The 15,513-nt window shown below is 47.4% G+C and overlaps 7 protein-coding genes across 7 annotated transcripts; 3 read left to right on the forward strand and 4 right to left on the reverse strand.

The window, feature by feature from the left end:
• Positions 1 to 8: 8 nt before the first annotated feature.
• Positions 9 to 2,865, reverse strand: F5891DRAFT_351732 (glycoside hydrolase family 13 protein). The gene is made up of 10 exons (XM_041371476.1): positions 2,444 to 2,865; positions 2,272 to 2,387; positions 1,903 to 2,224; positions 1,410 to 1,852; positions 1,045 to 1,357; positions 922 to 994; positions 807 to 876; positions 592 to 753; positions 286 to 534; positions 9 to 232 (listed from the first exon to the last, which is right to left on the reverse strand). The coding sequence occupies exons 1-10, from the start codon at positions 2,697 to 2,699 to the stop codon at positions 191 to 193; spliced, it is 2,046 nt and encodes a 681-aa protein (XP_041232553.1). The 5' UTR covers positions 2,700 to 2,865; the 3' UTR covers positions 9 to 190.
• On the reverse strand, positions 2,780 to 5,472 carry F5891DRAFT_1229712 (uncharacterized protein; the record flags this gene model as incomplete). Its single annotated transcript, XM_041369554.1, has 5 exons — positions 2,780 to 3,276; positions 3,327 to 3,412; positions 3,466 to 3,682; positions 3,730 to 3,902; positions 3,954 to 5,472. 5 exons carry the CDS (start codon positions 5,470 to 5,472, stop codon positions 2,989 to 2,991), a joined length of 2,283 nt encoding a protein of 760 aa, XP_041232554.1. The 3' UTR covers positions 2,780 to 2,988.
• A 145-nt stretch (positions 5,473 to 5,617) lies between these two features.
• On the forward strand, positions 5,618 to 6,661 carry F5891DRAFT_351946 (uncharacterized protein). Its single transcript, XM_041371477.1, has 6 exons — positions 5,618 to 5,825; positions 5,882 to 5,996; positions 6,053 to 6,149; positions 6,199 to 6,316; positions 6,365 to 6,503; positions 6,575 to 6,661. The coding sequence occupies exons 1-5, from the start codon at positions 5,706 to 5,708 to the stop codon at positions 6,464 to 6,466; spliced, it is 552 nt and encodes a 183-aa protein (XP_041232555.1). The 5' UTR covers positions 5,618 to 5,705; the 3' UTR covers positions 6,467 to 6,503; positions 6,575 to 6,661.
• A 123-nt stretch (positions 6,662 to 6,784) lies between these two features.
• F5891DRAFT_940333 (transmembrane adaptor Erv26-domain-containing protein) lies at positions 6,785 to 7,900 on the reverse strand (the record flags this gene model as incomplete). Its single annotated transcript, XM_041374277.1, has 5 exons — positions 6,785 to 7,158; positions 7,217 to 7,589; positions 7,641 to 7,720; positions 7,775 to 7,821; positions 7,878 to 7,900. The coding sequence occupies 5 exons, from the start codon at positions 7,898 to 7,900 to the stop codon at positions 6,785 to 6,787; spliced, it is 897 nt and encodes a 298-aa protein (XP_041232556.1).
• A 116-nt stretch (positions 7,901 to 8,016) lies between these two features.
• F5891DRAFT_999682 (Snf7 family) lies at positions 8,017 to 9,104 on the forward strand. Its single transcript, XM_041378558.1, has 5 exons — positions 8,017 to 8,152; positions 8,206 to 8,225; positions 8,276 to 8,353; positions 8,415 to 8,630; positions 8,692 to 9,104. Exons 1-5 carry the CDS (start codon positions 8,137 to 8,139, stop codon positions 8,971 to 8,973), a joined length of 612 nt encoding a protein of 203 aa, XP_041232557.1. The 5' UTR covers positions 8,017 to 8,136; the 3' UTR covers positions 8,974 to 9,104.
• A 41-nt stretch (positions 9,105 to 9,145) lies between these two features.
• F5891DRAFT_999685 (phosphoinositide polyphosphatase) lies at positions 9,146 to 13,534 on the forward strand. Its single transcript, XM_041378559.1, has 22 exons — positions 9,146 to 9,596; positions 9,649 to 10,127; positions 10,183 to 10,362; positions 10,415 to 10,481; positions 10,539 to 10,833; positions 10,884 to 11,000; positions 11,049 to 11,263; positions 11,314 to 11,405; positions 11,457 to 11,533; positions 11,584 to 11,650; positions 11,705 to 11,750; positions 11,806 to 11,815; positions 11,863 to 11,943; positions 11,995 to 12,079; positions 12,131 to 12,211; positions 12,261 to 12,451; positions 12,504 to 12,612; positions 12,666 to 12,804; positions 12,858 to 12,935; positions 12,989 to 13,144; positions 13,193 to 13,237; positions 13,284 to 13,534. The coding sequence occupies exons 1-22, from the start codon at positions 9,368 to 9,370 to the stop codon at positions 13,493 to 13,495; spliced, it is 3,051 nt and encodes a 1,016-aa protein (XP_041232558.1). The 5' UTR covers positions 9,146 to 9,367; the 3' UTR covers positions 13,496 to 13,534.
• Positions 13,535 to 15,501, reverse strand: F5891DRAFT_999691 (uncharacterized protein). The gene is made up of 7 exons (XM_041378560.1): positions 15,064 to 15,501; positions 14,813 to 14,927; positions 14,559 to 14,764; positions 13,995 to 14,502; positions 13,916 to 13,940; positions 13,772 to 13,862; positions 13,535 to 13,723 (listed from the first exon to the last, which is right to left on the reverse strand). Exons 1-7 carry the CDS (start codon positions 15,461 to 15,463, stop codon positions 13,590 to 13,592), a joined length of 1,479 nt encoding a protein of 492 aa, XP_041232559.1. The 5' UTR covers positions 15,464 to 15,501; the 3' UTR covers positions 13,535 to 13,589.
• Between the last annotated feature and the right edge of the window lie 12 nt (positions 15,502 to 15,513).

Consider the following 15,513-nt stretch of genomic DNA (forward strand, 5'->3'; position numbering starts at 1 on the left):
ACACTTTTGTCCGTAGCCTAGGCCCGTATGTACTAGACTGTCTATTTCGAGCGGTTGCACACGATATGTCATACTTAGTGGATACAGAAAACTCGAAGTACATATATACATGATCAAGTGATATCCATAGATCATAATTTCAACGTTTGAAGCGTTCAAACTTTGAACGTGACTGAATGAGCCAGCTGTTTTATTTCCCGAGTACCACGCAAGTTCTGGAGGGTATGTAGATCTATGCTCATTGATTTAAGTCATATGTCACAATGCATTGGGATGAGGTCGTACCTGCAACCAATTCTTCCTTCCATTCCATTCCATTGATGTTGTAGTAAACTTGCCACCACATGAAACATTCTCGAATCCGCCGAATTTCTTTTCGTCGCTGGTAAGGATGATATGATATTCCCCTGCTTCATCGACACCAATGCGATAATCCGTGAAAGACTTAGTAGGGTGGAAGTTAAAGACAAAAAGAAGGCCAGATCGTTCATAGGCGATCATCTTGTCACCCCCGTGTTTGAGAGAGACGTATGCCTTTTATTGATATAAGTTAGCTCGATAAGTATCTATCATGTCATGTCAGACCCTAACCTGAGAAGCTGAAAGCCATCTGTGCTCTTCTTCCAGGTGGTTTATCGCAGCATCGAAGTCATTCAGGTATCGGTACCGAAGGATTTGGTCATCTACAATATTCCACTGTCTCCTGGCATGCTGGAAGGAGTTGTTGTTGCCTTCTCGAGGAAAATCAAGCCACTGGACAGGTAAATATGAGAGGACAGTGAGTGTGGAATTTTAGTATTTCTTACTTCTGGGTGTCCAAACTCATTGCCTTCAAAATTCAGGTAGCCTTCTCCGCCGAGCGAGTGGACCAGGAGACTGCAGTCATGAGTATTTATATGCGGCCACAGACAAAAAACCCACCGAATCATTTTATGCAGAGAGAGGCCTCGCGCGATGATGGGCGTCATTGGTGTCAAATCCGACATGTGCGTATCTGTGGGGGCGTTCAGGTTACATATGATACAGACGATGAAGCGAACCCACACATTTCCTTGTCCATCAACCAGAAAGCCAGAGTCTTGTCTCCCACCAGGGCCTGGTCATGGCTTTCAGCGTACGCAACGCTCTTCTCGCCGTATCGTCGATCTGTAAGGGTGTGCACAATATTACCCATATCCCACTCGTCATCAGTCTTGTGCTTCAGCAGTTTGATCCACATGTCCGGGATAGCCATTGACAAGCGGTAGTCGAATCCAATGCCTCCTTGAGATACGGGGATGCAAAGCAGAGGCATACCTGAAACGTCTTCTGCGATCGTGATAACAGACGGATATAAAGTATGCATCGCATCATTCGCCTTCAGATTGCTGTTAGTAGCGAAAACAATGGTACGTCAATGCAACATTCACCAGCATGAGGTACACAATAGCCTCCTCATCTGCTCCCGGACCAAAGTAATCAGGGTAGCCACCCGAGAAACCTGTTCCGATACCATGATGGACATACATCATACTCGTGACACCGTCAAATCGGAAGCCATCGAACTTGTACTCCTCCATATAGAAGCGAAGATTGCTCAGTAAAAACCTCAGAACTTCGTGGTTCCCATAGTTGAAAAGTCTGCTGTCCCACAGCTCATGACGTCCTTTGCTGCCTTCGTGGAAGTATTGGTGATCCGATCCATCAAACGCGTTAAGGCCGTCAAGGACGTTTTTGCAGGCATGCGAGTGTACAACGTCCAGAAGAACGGTTATACCCATGCCGTGAGCAGTGTCGATGAGCTCTCTAAGCTCCTCAGGAGTGCCATACCGAGAGCTGGCAGCGAAGAAGCTGGTTACTTGATAGCCGAAAGCTAGCATGAGGAAGTTCAGGTTAGGTGCGGAACAACGGCTCATCACGTACATGCATAATAAGGATGTTCCATAATGGCCATTAGCTGGATGGTGTTGTAACCCAGAGCGTGAATCCTCGGAAGCGTATCTTGCGTGAACTCTTTGTATGTACCTACACGGTGATCGCTAGTTGAAATTCCTACATGGGCCTCGTATATTCTTATCGCTCTCGGTTGCGGTGGACGGGGGTTTTTGAACTGATATTTTTCCGAAGTAGAGGGATTCCAGAAACGTCCTTCATAAGCAGGAGAGAAGGCCAAATCTTGGGTGACACGTTGGATCCACGCAGGGATACGCTCGATACGAGCACCAGAGGGTGTGATCATGGAAATCTGACGAATTAAGAACAAAAAGATTACTACACATTAAATACACTCACTTTGACCTTGGAGTCATGAGGTATCGCGCACACCCCAGGAGCCTTGGGAGGGAGCGTAATTTCCCAGACACCAAATTCATTCTTTTTTAATGGGTGGGACATCCTATTCCACTGGTCTGAATATACAATCAATGTTTCAATAACGCAAGGCAGCACGAAGGATGGGACTCACTGAAGTCACCAATGAGATTCGCCTCCGTTGCATTTGGGGCCCACTCTCTGTAGACTATCTCACCACTATCCTTGACGTTAAAACCCATTTTGTCGAATCCTCTAGTGAATTTCTCATATCCACCCTCATATTGATCGATGGTATCTTTCCACTTTTGAAAGCGCTCGTGGCGGTGAGCGATAGCAGGGATGAACGGCTCGAGGTACCCATCGAGCTTTAACACAGATTTGAGATCAAAGCTAGCTGTTGCTGCCATTTGCTGGTGGGCTCGCGGACCGAAAAATTAAAACTTTGCAGGAGATGGGAGAAAATAACAAGGAACAGCTAGGAACAGACGAGCCTTAGGCCTCATCTTCCTTCTCTCCGCAATCTAGGTGGCAACAACTCAGATATGGGCTATGACGTCTACATGATCGCTCAGAAAGGAAGGTTCCGCGGTTCTGGACTGGGCACGGCCATGCCTGTCCATTCATAACGCTTGTGTAAAATTAGAGTGTACAACTTGTGGGGTATACTGCGACAGAAAATAAAATCGATCATACAACTCATGGCTTCATCCAGCCTTTTTGAACTCCATACAACACAACTTCCCCTGCCGTCCTTGGACCAGAAGGTGGCACACACATTTTCCGCTTTCCCTTCCGGCCTTTCTTTGCCGCAGTAATACAGTCCCCCAATAACTTGTCGATCTCCACTAGGGAATCGTAACATTCTTGTTCGTCGTACCCTGTCAGGGCTACGACTCGTGTAAGCTCAGCCGTGCTTTTCTTTCTCGTGGCAGGAGGCTTCAGTCGCTTTGAGTGTAGGAGCTTTTGTGTGAGGTAGTGAAGCCACTGTTTTGGGTGAGCCTTTTATATACAAGCAATGGGAATACAGCTCTTACCATGACATTTGTGAAGGGCTGATAGCCTTCCCAAGAGTTGCCATTATACTCTTTCATCATCCTGTAGACATCAAATTGGTGATCTCCTGCCGGTACCGATCAGCAAAGCGTATATCCCAGGGGTGTGTAAGACACTGACCCTCCCCTTCGAAAATTTCTTCATCAAACGGTGTCCAGTACGTCTTGGAACCTTGAGCATCTGTGGTTTCCATCCTCGAAAGCCCAAGATCTATGACAGTCGCCTTGACGCCAAACCGAACGTCATCCATGCAGAGCTTTCTCCCTGCTTTTTTCGACGATAAAGTCCGAACAGGTACGTTCTTCACCAAGATCTGGCCCCAGTGTAAGTCACGGTGCTATTTTTCACGTCAGCCACGACATCATTTATGGGAAAGAATCTCACTTCAAACGCCATAAGGTCTTCCGCTTGATCCAGAGCCGTGGCTATCTGCCAGAAGATACTGGATGCTTGGTGCCAGCCAGACCCTGCGGCATTTTTGAATGTAAATGCTTCAAGATCTGGGCCACCATTTGGCAGGACAATGATTGCGTAGACCTGGGAGAGGCCAAAAGAGTCTAACTGACAGTTATGACAATTGTGATTCTTCGTGTCCATATGTCACCTACCTGGTCTTATACTCTCAGAACCCTTGCGCTCGTTATATTCATCCCAAAGATCAAGAAGCAGCGAAGGATAGCGCCCACGGACGACGTATGTCCTGAGCAGCTTGATGAAGCCACTGCTCATCTCTCCCATCGCTCGGGTGACAATAATTTCCTTTATAACATCACTCGCATCACTCGGTGCGGGAGTCTCCAAGTCGTTTGTGAAACGTTGTTCCTCATCTCGCAAGGGGATGATCTTAAGAACTACGTCACCGATGCCGAAAACCTCGGAAAACGAGGCCTCGCCAATTTTCCGAAATTTGATATCCAGGTCATTTCCTTCCGCAGGCTGCACGATCGGATCGAATGGAAATGACTCTATAAAAGCAGAGAATTCATGCGGACAAGTCTGAGAGCACTCTGATAGAAGTGGAATTAGACAGTCAGGTTGTGGGGGTAGCAAATTTTCGAATTCGGTCACGTCCGAGATGTCAAGTTGCTCCAGTTCGAGAGAAAGGTCTGCATCAGTGGGTGTGGAAGGTGTGGGGAAGAAGCGCTGGAACGGTGCTCGACTTTGTCCTCGGCGTATAGGTGTCAGCTGTCGTACTTTTGTTGTCGGCGGGGCGAGAGGCATGAACACTGGTTGTGGTTGTTGGGTTAGAGGTGGAGGCGGTGGTAACGGTGATGAGGGTTCCTGCAGGACTGTAGGTAGCTTATGGGGTGAGTGTAGCTTATAAGGCGCAGGGGGGACCACGACCTCGAGAAATGAACACCGTCGTGTGGAAAAGGTAGCTGTCGGCTCGATTTCGCATTTGTGTGGAGGTTCATCGTCATCAGAGGATACGATGATCACTGATCGCATGCGGCTAAGGCGTTTTTTCGCTACCACAGTTACCTCCTCTGCATCAGAGTCGCTGTCACTGATGGCGATGATTGCGGGTTTGTTGGGTGCCCCCTTGCCCCCGACCCTCGGAGCTGCCACAGTTACAGGATTTATCTGAACATCAGTCCGTGATACTCGCCGTTCCTGACTGAGCTTCTTGCCATCGTTATCGACTACAATGATATCAAGAGTCACGACTGGAGATGTAGGCTTCAGCGCAGCCCGTGGCGATGACTTGACTGGCGCTTTGCCCTTCTTCCCCACGAGTACTGAAGGTGGTGGAACCATAGGCGACGCACCGTTCGTGCGCAAAGGCGTAAGCGGCTGACGAACAGGCGTCTGCGCTTCGAATTTTGAAAGCACAGTCTTCTTTTTTGACTTGACTGTTGGCTTGACCTGAGCCTTCTTCTTGGGTGGGCCAAGCGGGGATTTGGTAGGTGAGATATGTGCCCGCTTGGATTTTCCGTGCACTCGATGGCGAGGAGAGGGAGATAAGTAGATAGCATTTTCTCTTTGAACTTGCCTAGAAGCTGTCAGGTTACGCACTGTCTTGACGGGTGAACCAAAGGCATCCGACTCATTCCTCTCAACGACATTCACAATCCGGTGACCACGACGCCCATAGGCAAAGACTTGCTTAGTTCTTGCACTAAGCATAATTATGGCAAGATGAGCGATAAAGCTGAAAAATGTGATCCACAGGATGGTGAATAATGTGAGGTCTGAAGTGGTCCGAGGTGTAATGCAAGTGTAGTGAGCAAAGAAGCGCGTGTTCGACTTTTCGGTACAGACGCGTCTTGGTCACGTGCACAAACGCGTCAAGAAAGCAACACTGACTCTGGGCTAAAGCGCGCTAATCAGTCGAGACGGATCTTATCCACTTCCTTCTGATGGCATTACCACAATCTTTGAGAACATCCGTGACTCCACTAGAGCTTGAGCTCATCGCCTCCGAGCAACTAGTCGAGATTGTCCCCTTGATCACAATGGAAAAAACAGCTTTCATTTCGGTACGCATTGAGGCGGATTTCCATAGCAGTACCCACAAATGGTCGTACTCATATAGGGCGCATATGGACCACTACGACCGCCGGCAAAATGTCGGATACCTCTTTGGATGGCTACTAATCTGAAGCTAAAGAAGAAATGTCACATCGTACCCCCGGAATGGCTCAGTGTAGGTTTGTATACAGCCTTTCCTTGCTAATTACGCGCTTACTGATGTACCATCTTCTAGATTTTTTGCTGGAGCGGCTAACAAGAGAAACGAGTCGGCCGGAATTTAGCAAGCTGCCTTTCCGTTTTGCAGAGATAGCCAAGGTCGTCCTTGACGTGTTAGTAACACTTTTGTTTATTTAGTGACAATATCTGACTTTCACCAAGTGCCTCAGATGATGTACAGAATGCAGATAAAATCAAGTCATTACTGAAAGATCTTCGCGAAGCCCGACAAGCTAAAAGTCGCGATGGTTTGCAAAAATTAGATCACAGCGAGCTCAGTGTACGCTCTACTTGGTTGTCACATCGCGGATTCCTCATTGTTATGCAGTTGCCAAACCTGTGTTCTATGGAAATCAACGAGATTCGACCCTTCTTCATACAATCTATGGGAATACTAACACAACTTGTTAGAGAGCCTTCCGCTGAGTAGCACTTGGCTTCTTGCCCTCCGTCGCGGAAATGCACTGGTGTGTCTATTTATCTGACCTTTGATTTGTTCAGTATCTTGACTGAATATTTTCAATCTCGAATGCTGAAGCCTGCATTTCATTAACTCTGCGAGAGTGCACTTCAAGAGAGGATTTATTAGGACTATTTACTGATGCTGCAAGACCAAAGCGGTAGAGGACAGGTCTCGCAGATCGCTGCAAGGCAATGTCATACTGCTAGTCTAGAGTTCGATGTGCGTGACGCATCGCTGAACAGTGCACTCATCATATGAGAAGATTACAATGCAACGTACATGGGATCAATCAAGCTTATTTCTTCTCGCTGTTAATGTTGCACTTCCACTATCAACGGTGACTCTCGTGGGAACTTGCGATGCTCGCCGTGGTGGCGAACCAAGGCTAAATCGATTGGGAGGCAATACACCGGTCCCGGCAACAGCATGGACTCCTCCAGGCGTATGAAGAGGTACGTGGTAGACTGTTGGTGACGAAGGTGCAGGCGAGCTTTCCTGGCGTGTGTGATTGGGAGTATGCGGCGCTATCAGCCCATCCGTTGCTTCACGTCTGAACGCCTTAGGAAGAAACGGAATGAAACGGAACATCGCCTTGAATAGAGACGAGTTTGAATGAGGCCCCAACGTTCGAAAGCTAGCGGTCGGCGTGCTGGGTATACCTAGGTTTACAACCAGATCTGAGTGCATGGTGTCAACGAAGCATAAGGGGTTGCTTACCAGATGATGTAGGCAGGGCATGATCATTCGCACTCAAACTCAAGAAGAGGAAGAGCGGGACGAGCCAAACGCAGACCCCAAAGAAAGTTGCAATGTCCGAAAATCCAGGTACTGTAGAATGCATCGGAGTACGATATAGATATGACACCTGCCTTGCCTCTCGTGTGAGATGTGAGAAGTAGAAGAACCAAATGAAGTGATCCGAGATTGCAAGAATACAGGATGCAATGAAGGACAAGGATGAGAGCGAGATAAGTGGCCAGGTGCTGGAGAAGTTCTGCAAGTAGACGACGTGACAGACTATAGAGAAGAGCGTTCGTGCTAAAGGAAGGGAATCTGAAATGTAGAGTGCAATGTGCAACACTATTATTGCCTTCTCTTCACGTAAGATAGTCGCCTTGGTTTAGAAAATGAGTTCACGAACATATGTCCCCCGCTGTCCAATGATCTTGGCAAGACGTGAATGCTCCTCTATTAGCTCGGAGATGTACAACAGACCGCTAGCTAGAACTCTAGGTAAAAATGGCAAGCATAAAGGTGACGGAAAGTGTCACCCACCAAGTGAAAGTGTCATGAATGCAAGAGCAGCAACCATAGCAGCATAACTGTATGAAAGTGGCCATTCAATTAAAACTATTGGATATTTCAAGATGAACCATACCTGAGATAATGTAATAGTGACATGCCGCGAGGTTTCACTTGGGAGGGACCACTGGCAAGTAACGGTCTATTAGGCCTGTGTAAAACTGTTGATCGCCTAAGAAAGGGTTTCGCTGAAGCTAAGTGCACGTGGCCAACAAAGGTTACAGCAAACACCTACACCACAGCCACACATAGCCCGCATCTTCCACTTTGACTTGTGGCATCTCTTCTGAACGATCTTCCCCATTATCAACACCGTATCATTTGACTAATTGAACATGAGCAATATGGAAAGTGAGCAGCTCGTGCAATAGCGAGGTCACGAGAAATCCGTTGACACTTTGCAGAGACGCTATTTCAGCTGAAGGTACTTATCATCATATCCGACAAGAATCTTCTTTAGATCCTCTCCCTTAGTTTACCGCCAAGACCCTTAATCGTCAAGCAAAGAAAGCGCAAAAGGATGAAAATACAGAAAAGGCTCGTCTCAAGAAGGTTCATTCCCACTGTCGTTCTGGATCAAACGCACAGCAATCTAATCATTGGGTAACTTCAGGCATTGCAGCAGAGAAATACTGATGGCGCGCGGATCTATGCCTCGAATGCCATTCGCAAGAAGTCCGAGGCTCTGAACTTGTTGCGACTATCTAGCCGGTTAGACGCTGTTGCCAGTCGGGTGGAGACTGCCGTCACAATGAGACAGGTTACTGGAAACATGACCTCCGTGGTCAAGGGCATGGACAAAGCAATGGATAGCATGAATCTTGAACGGGTGAGTAAAGGATCTATCCTTCGCTACTCCATATCATGACCTCTTTCGAATGATGTCATAGATTTCGCTTGTGATGGACAAGTTCGAATCACAATTCTCCGATCTAGACGTCCAGACGTCTTACATGGAGGACGCAATATCAAGCACAACGGCTGTATCAACTCCGCAAGATCAAGTAGACTCTCTCATGCGGCAGATGGCAGAAGAAGCCAACATAGAATTGCAGCATGATCTCGCGTCGAAAGACCTGTCTGGTGTTCCATCTCTGGCTACGAAAGAGAGCATTGGTGAAGAAGACGATAAACTAGCAGAGAGACTGAGAGCTCTGAGACCGGCGGCGTAATGATTTAATTTATTCATTCATTGCAGGTAGATAGAGGTATTCAATCTCGTGGATTTTTGTATATCGTAGTACGGATTGTACATCATTACTCTTATTCTTAAACTTGGTTCACTGCACTCTTATCTAAGTTCTGTACCGCTAACGGTTGTTTGGATTGAAGGCTTTTGCCAAACAAACACGTCCGAGTTGGGCTTGGAAGTTCGTGTACTTATTTGGAGTCTGGACTTCATATGCCAGGACCGACCAATCAGGTCCATACAGACACCAGAACGCCAGGATAGTGTCTTATTAGTGAAAATACAACAAACAGACAGGCAGCACTACGGGCATTGCAACACGATTGTCTCGGTCTATTACCTTGAAGTTTCTTCCCAGCCCGCGGCCACCTGATGCTATGCATCTCTACTTAGGTCACAACCCTCGTACACTCTACCTGGTAACTGGATCGCATGACGAGAGGAAAGGACGACCGCAACGAGCTCTCGTATTTCGTGCTGTAGAAGCCAATCCAGCACAGGTGATCGTCGAGTTCCTGCCGAAGGATGAGGTCAATCTGACCAGCGCTGTGAGACTGACCAGCCGCGTCATTAAAGGCTGTCTTGGCCTTATCTCTGTCGAAAATGGTATGCTGATCTGCATGTCTAGCTGGTTCAACTTCACCCTCGTCACTTATAGATACTTTCCTCGCGGTGGTGTCCTCTGCGACCGAGGTTGGAAACACCCGCCCCTTCGACTCTCAACCTGAATCTGTAGCGAAGATTCATGAAGTGTTGTTCTACTGCCTCACTTCCCACTCATGGGATGATTTTTCTGCCTCACAAGATACGCTTCTTAATCCAGAAAACGCCGATGCACTCATGACAAGAGAGCAGCAGCACTATTCTCAGTCTACCACACCTCCTGTGTTTGAGCATCCGTGCATGCCGCTCACCAAAATTCTTTCATCTGGTTCATTCTACTATGCTCTCGATCCTGCATGGGATCTCTCATCTCGGCTTCCCGTTCGTCTGGCGAGAGATCGATCCAATGCACATGATATCGGTATATTTGATGAACGCTTCGTCTGGAATGAATATATTGTCCGCAGTTTGCTTAATTTCAGGGAGAGACTGGATCCCCTTGAAAGGGAGGAACTTGACAAGTGTCAATTTATCGTGCGCTTGTGCTCGTTTTTTTCCTTTTGAAGATTATATGTAACATGGCGAATAGATATTAGCCATACAAGGCTACGTGGGAGTCTTTACCATGGCTTTGCCTGCGCCGCCGGTCAACGGGGCACCCATTATCGCGACATTGTCATTGATTTCTCGCCTTGGGTGGAGACGAGCTGGCACTCGTTTCAATACTCGGGGTGTAGATGATGACGGGAACACTGCTAATTTTGTTGAGGTAGGTAATGAAACACCGGGTATAAAGTCAATGTCTGATTTGCATTCGACAGACTGAAACTATTCTCACCACTGATCAACATTGCGTGAGTTATACCCAAGTCCGAGGAAGTGTCCCATGTGCGTTTTCGCAGCAGGGAATTTACGCACCAGCTGTTGAAACCCTTTGAATTACAGTATTTTGGGAACAACAAGGGCTCCAGACCTTCGGCCAGCGCATTCAGATTACACGGCCGCACGCCTCCCAACCTGCATTTGAGCGCCACTTTGCGCATTTGATGGAGGAGTATGGCGCCACTCATGCCATCAACCTTTTGGGTTCCAAAGAGAACGAGGCCATTTTGACTTCTGCATATGCAAAGCACCTGCAAATTGCAAGAGGCATCTGGGGTGACGAACTCAGTATTACTCACTACGACTTCCACAACGCCGTGAGGATAGGTGGTCATGATAGTGTAATGAGGGATGTCTGGTACGTCATGGTCTCTCAAGAGATGGTCAGTTCATCATGGTGAGACACAGTCGTTTGGAAGGCGTTAATAACAACATGGAACGTTACGGGTTCACCATGTGTGATGCCAGCACCGATAGTCTGATCACGGAACAAAAAGGCGTGTTCAGGACAAACTGCCTTGATTGGTGAGTCGAGCACCTCATATCAGAGTCTTTGTGTTAAATGAGGCATAGTTTGGACCGAACAAACTTTGTGCAAGATATCTTCTCTCGTAAAGCCTTGGAACAATACCTCAGTCTCGTGCACCGCGAATGGTTACAGGCTGGTGCGCTCTGGATGCACCATCGCGAGTTATGGGCAGAAAACGGAGACGCTCTCTCTCGTATCTATGCTGGTACTGGCGCCCTGAACACGAGCGTCACTCGGACTGGGAAGAGAACGTTGGCAGGTCAGATACATGACATCAAAATATCATGACGTTCCTGATGTACTTTGAAGGTGTTTTGTCCGATGCGACAAAGAGCGTGTCGAGAGCATACATCAATAATTTTCAAGATAAAGGAAAGCAAATTGCCATTGATATGTTTCTTGTGAGTGTCTTCTTTCGATCTTCTTTCTGAGTCACGAATACTTTTAATCAGGGCAATATGAATAACCAACGTCAGGTCAATATTTTTGACCCAATACATGACTCAGTCGGAAAGGCGCTGCAGCAGCGGTGAGTGGAATTGGCATGTAGGATGATCTCACTGCCAATGCTATCATAAGCTTGTCCGAGTACTCGACTACCCAGTCATGCAGTATATTCACAGGAACGTGGAATGTCAATGGCCGGGTAAGGCGGATTATGCGTATTCTTGCCACTGTTCACCAGTTCTCCTCCCCGCAGCTGCCGTCGTCAGAAAGTCTGCTGCCGTGGCTCTTCCCGCGGGACAGTAAGTCTGGTTCCTCACCCTGAATCGCATTTTAATAGCATTGTCTTTTCAACAGATTTTATAGAGTATATAAACCTGGTTGTATTCAATGACGTAACTGACAAGTTTCTAGACCCGATCTTTTTATTCTTGGCTTCCAAGAAATCGTTCAACTTACCGCACAGCAGATTGTGCAACCAGATCCAGAAAAGAAGTAGGCAATATTCTGCTATACGAGGAGTATGCATCCTGACATCGTCATTAGGCGTATATGGGAACAGAAGGTCATGGAAACCCTTGAACGTCGACCTCAAAGAACGTGTGATTACGTGCTCCTCCGCAGTGAACAAGTGATACACGTCCATGCTTAGGTGAAGTAATACTGAACGCCGTTATTACAGCTTGTCGGGACTGCAATTCTTGTCATAGTTCGCTCAGACCTAACAGCTGTCATACGGAATGTCGAAGGAGCAGCTCGAAAGGTGGGCCTTGACTACATAATTTAAGGCCCTGGCTTGAACATTATATCAGACCGGTCTGCGGGGCATGTCCGGAAACAAAGGTGGTGTTGGAGTCCGATTGGACTATCACGATACTAGTTTCTGCTTCCTGACTGCTCACCTTGCCGCCGGGCATAGCAACACTGAAGAGCGGAATGCGGACTTCCACACAATTGTGAAAGGTTTGCACTTTCAAAAAGGAAAGACGTTGTCCAGCCACGAGTAAGCTTGATTCTTGGGAATGTAGAGCTTGACACGTATGAGCCCCCAACAGAAATATCATATGGCTCGCAGACACGAATTACAGGATAGACCTTGACAACGAAAACGTCCGAGCCCGGTCAGAGGCCGATGATTTTGATTCTTTGGTAGCAGCAGATCAGGTGTGTTTGACGATTAATAAACAATTGCTTGCCCTAGATTAATCCTACGACAGTTGAGACAGGCAATCGACAACGGGGACGCATTTGCTGGATATGAGGAAGGACCCATGTTGTTCCGTCCCACTTATAAGTACGACCTGGGCACCGACAACTATGATACCAGTGAGAAAATGCGCATTCCAGCTTGGACTGGTAAGCGTTCTGACGTTCAGAGGGTGCACTCACATGAATTACACATCTCGCAGACAGAATTTTGTTCAAAGGCCGATTCGATCTCGCAGTATACTCCCGGGCTGAGCTGAAAGGCTCGGACCACCGTCCAGGCAAGCTCTTTTGTGGCTGTAATCTTCACGTGCCACTGATTGCTGGCATCAAGTTTTTGCGCTTTTTAGAAGTGAGGTACGAATCATAGATGTCGCAAAGAGGGCCGCGTTATCTCGGCTGCTCCTGGAAAATACGCTGTCAGCTACTCCAGGCGAGAAACTTGATGAAAAACTTGCGTCTTTGGTACTTCCCGATGACTATTCTGAATGTCTGTGTTGTATTAGCTTAGATATGCGCGAAGCTCATATTTTACCAGTGCCCCCGCCCAGCACCGATGATGATGCATGGTGGAACAGACCTGGTAAGCATGTAGCAACGTCGGCGCGCATGCTCTAACACACCTTCAGAACATCCAAAAGGCATCTTTCCCATCTCGGTAGCTCACCTCTTGGAATCAAATGCAGCGAACCCTTTTGACTCGCCGGAGGAATCTCCTTTTTCATCCTCGCCATCGTCCTCTGACGAAGAATTATATTCACATGCAATGGGATTGCAATCTCCGATCACACCTGTTCGCAAACCTCCACCTCCCCCACGCTCACGGTATACCGATGTATGATACAGAGCTTAGATTGATTATATGGTTGGCATCGTCATATAGGTCAACAATAAAGTAATGGATGGAAGAAGTACAAGACTGCGGCACGGACATATCAAATCAGACCTTGCTTTTTCAGGTCCTCGTAAGTCTTCCTATTGTAAACATTGCCCTCGTCGTCCTCAAGTTCTTCCATCGTTTCCTGCTCGAAAATCTCATGTCGTCCCTCTTGCTTCAGCTTTTCTGCCACTAAATAAAATTTCAACGGACATTCTCTTTGAAATTGAAAACACTTACGTGAGAGGGCATCTTCAATGCGAGTGATTTCGTGGAAATGTTTTGTGTTCGGCAAGCCCAAAGCCCGCATGCCAAAAGCGTGCCGTGATTCCTTCATAATCAGTGATTAGCCTACCACTATCAAATCAAAGCAAAGCAGTATACTTGGAAGTGCCGGTCAAAATTTTTCCTGTTGCAGGGTTGTAAGCTTTCATACGCTATATTGGAAATCAGAAGCTACTACCTTCCCATGTACACGTGGTCAGAGCATATCTCACAGCGATATTCTACTCCAAGGCCGTGAAGCTTGTAAAGCCAGTATGGAATTGGCTTGCCATCCCAGCCAAGCGGAAGTTTCAGAGGATTGTAGATCCTCTCCTCTTCCTCTTCTTCAGCCGCAGCATCACCAGATGTATTGGTGGGAGCCGGCGGAGGTTTCGATTGTTCAAGCAATTCTTGTTCACGTTCGCGCGCTGTGAGGGAGAAGCGACGTTCCACATTGGATTTCGTCTCGCTGATAGTGGGAACTAGCACCACAAGAAGGGATGTAGAAAGATACGTTAGCAACGCGGAGCTTCGCAGTCTGGATTTCAAAAATTGAACATTACTCGCAGGTTGTGCGGTAATGTTTTGTGTGCCATTTGGATTTTGCGGAGGCGTTTCGGAAACGGCCTGCTTGGTAATTGCTTTCATATGTTTCCTGGAGGTCAAGTGGGCGTCATAGACGGTCTTCTTTGAATAGCTTTTCTGGCCTGGGCGGTGCCAACGTGAACACACGAGATTCGTTGAGATAAACGACTTAACTGACAAGCAGAGCACCAAATTCCCTCTCCTGCGCCGTCTGTATTCACTGATTGCTTGGCGGTTTTATTTTCGTCCCAATCGACAAACTCGCCATCGTCCCATTTTTGGTAAAATTCGACTTCAGCTTCCTGGTGTTTTGTTTGAATATCTACAAGCGGCTGTGTCCGTTTTACAAAGGACAGGAGATAATCATGCAAGTGTTGAATGTACCTGGATAAGGAGTGAGGGTAGCTCACACCAGAATATCCACCGGCTTACACCTCGTAATCTTTCGTTGCCCTAACCTCCCTCGAAAGCTCGCTGTGCAATAGACCGTTGGGAGCAGCAAGCAGGATATCAAGATACTGAAGGTAAGGCAGTCGTTTGAAATGTTCTTCAAGTTGTTGTATGCGGTGTGATTCGTGTACAAATCAAGGTACTTTCCATATGCTTCTTCACCAGAGAAAAGTAAAGATATGGCTGGAAAACAAAGGTGAAACAATGCAAGATTAAGACTGCTGTGAACGCACGGTCGTCCTCCTCGTAATCATCGTCCAGCCCATCTTGATTACCCTCCTCCAAGATGGCAGCAAGCTCCATGTCGAAGCCTCCTGCTACAGCATCAGGATACTTGTTGTAGTGGTCCTGAACCTTCACCAACCGCGCATAGAATTCAGAAAGGTCATTCTGCGCTGCTGCTGGAGCGCTAAGTGCGCCTATCTCAACTTTCCGTGCATCTTCATCGAGGTAAGAGTTGTGCAAGGCTGTCACACGCGACGAGATGCGATCCAAGACCTGAGCTGCTTTGTGTTCTGTCTGAATTTTGATTTCATGAGTCGGTTGATTTCTTGAGAGCAGTGAATAGAGAGCAGTTTCGTATCTTTCTATCTCCTCGTGTGTCTGACGCTGTGTTTCGATGATGGAGTCCATGTCGCCCAAGACTATACTTACTGGAATGTTGAAGTCCAAATATTGGGTTA

This window comes from Suillus fuscotomentosus, assembly GCF_016647785.1.
Source record: "Suillus fuscotomentosus strain FC203 chromosome Unknown F5891scaffold_3, whole genome shotgun sequence".
In the NCBI taxonomy this organism is placed as follows: Eukaryota; Fungi; Basidiomycota; class Agaricomycetes; order Boletales; family Suillaceae; genus Suillus; species Suillus fuscotomentosus.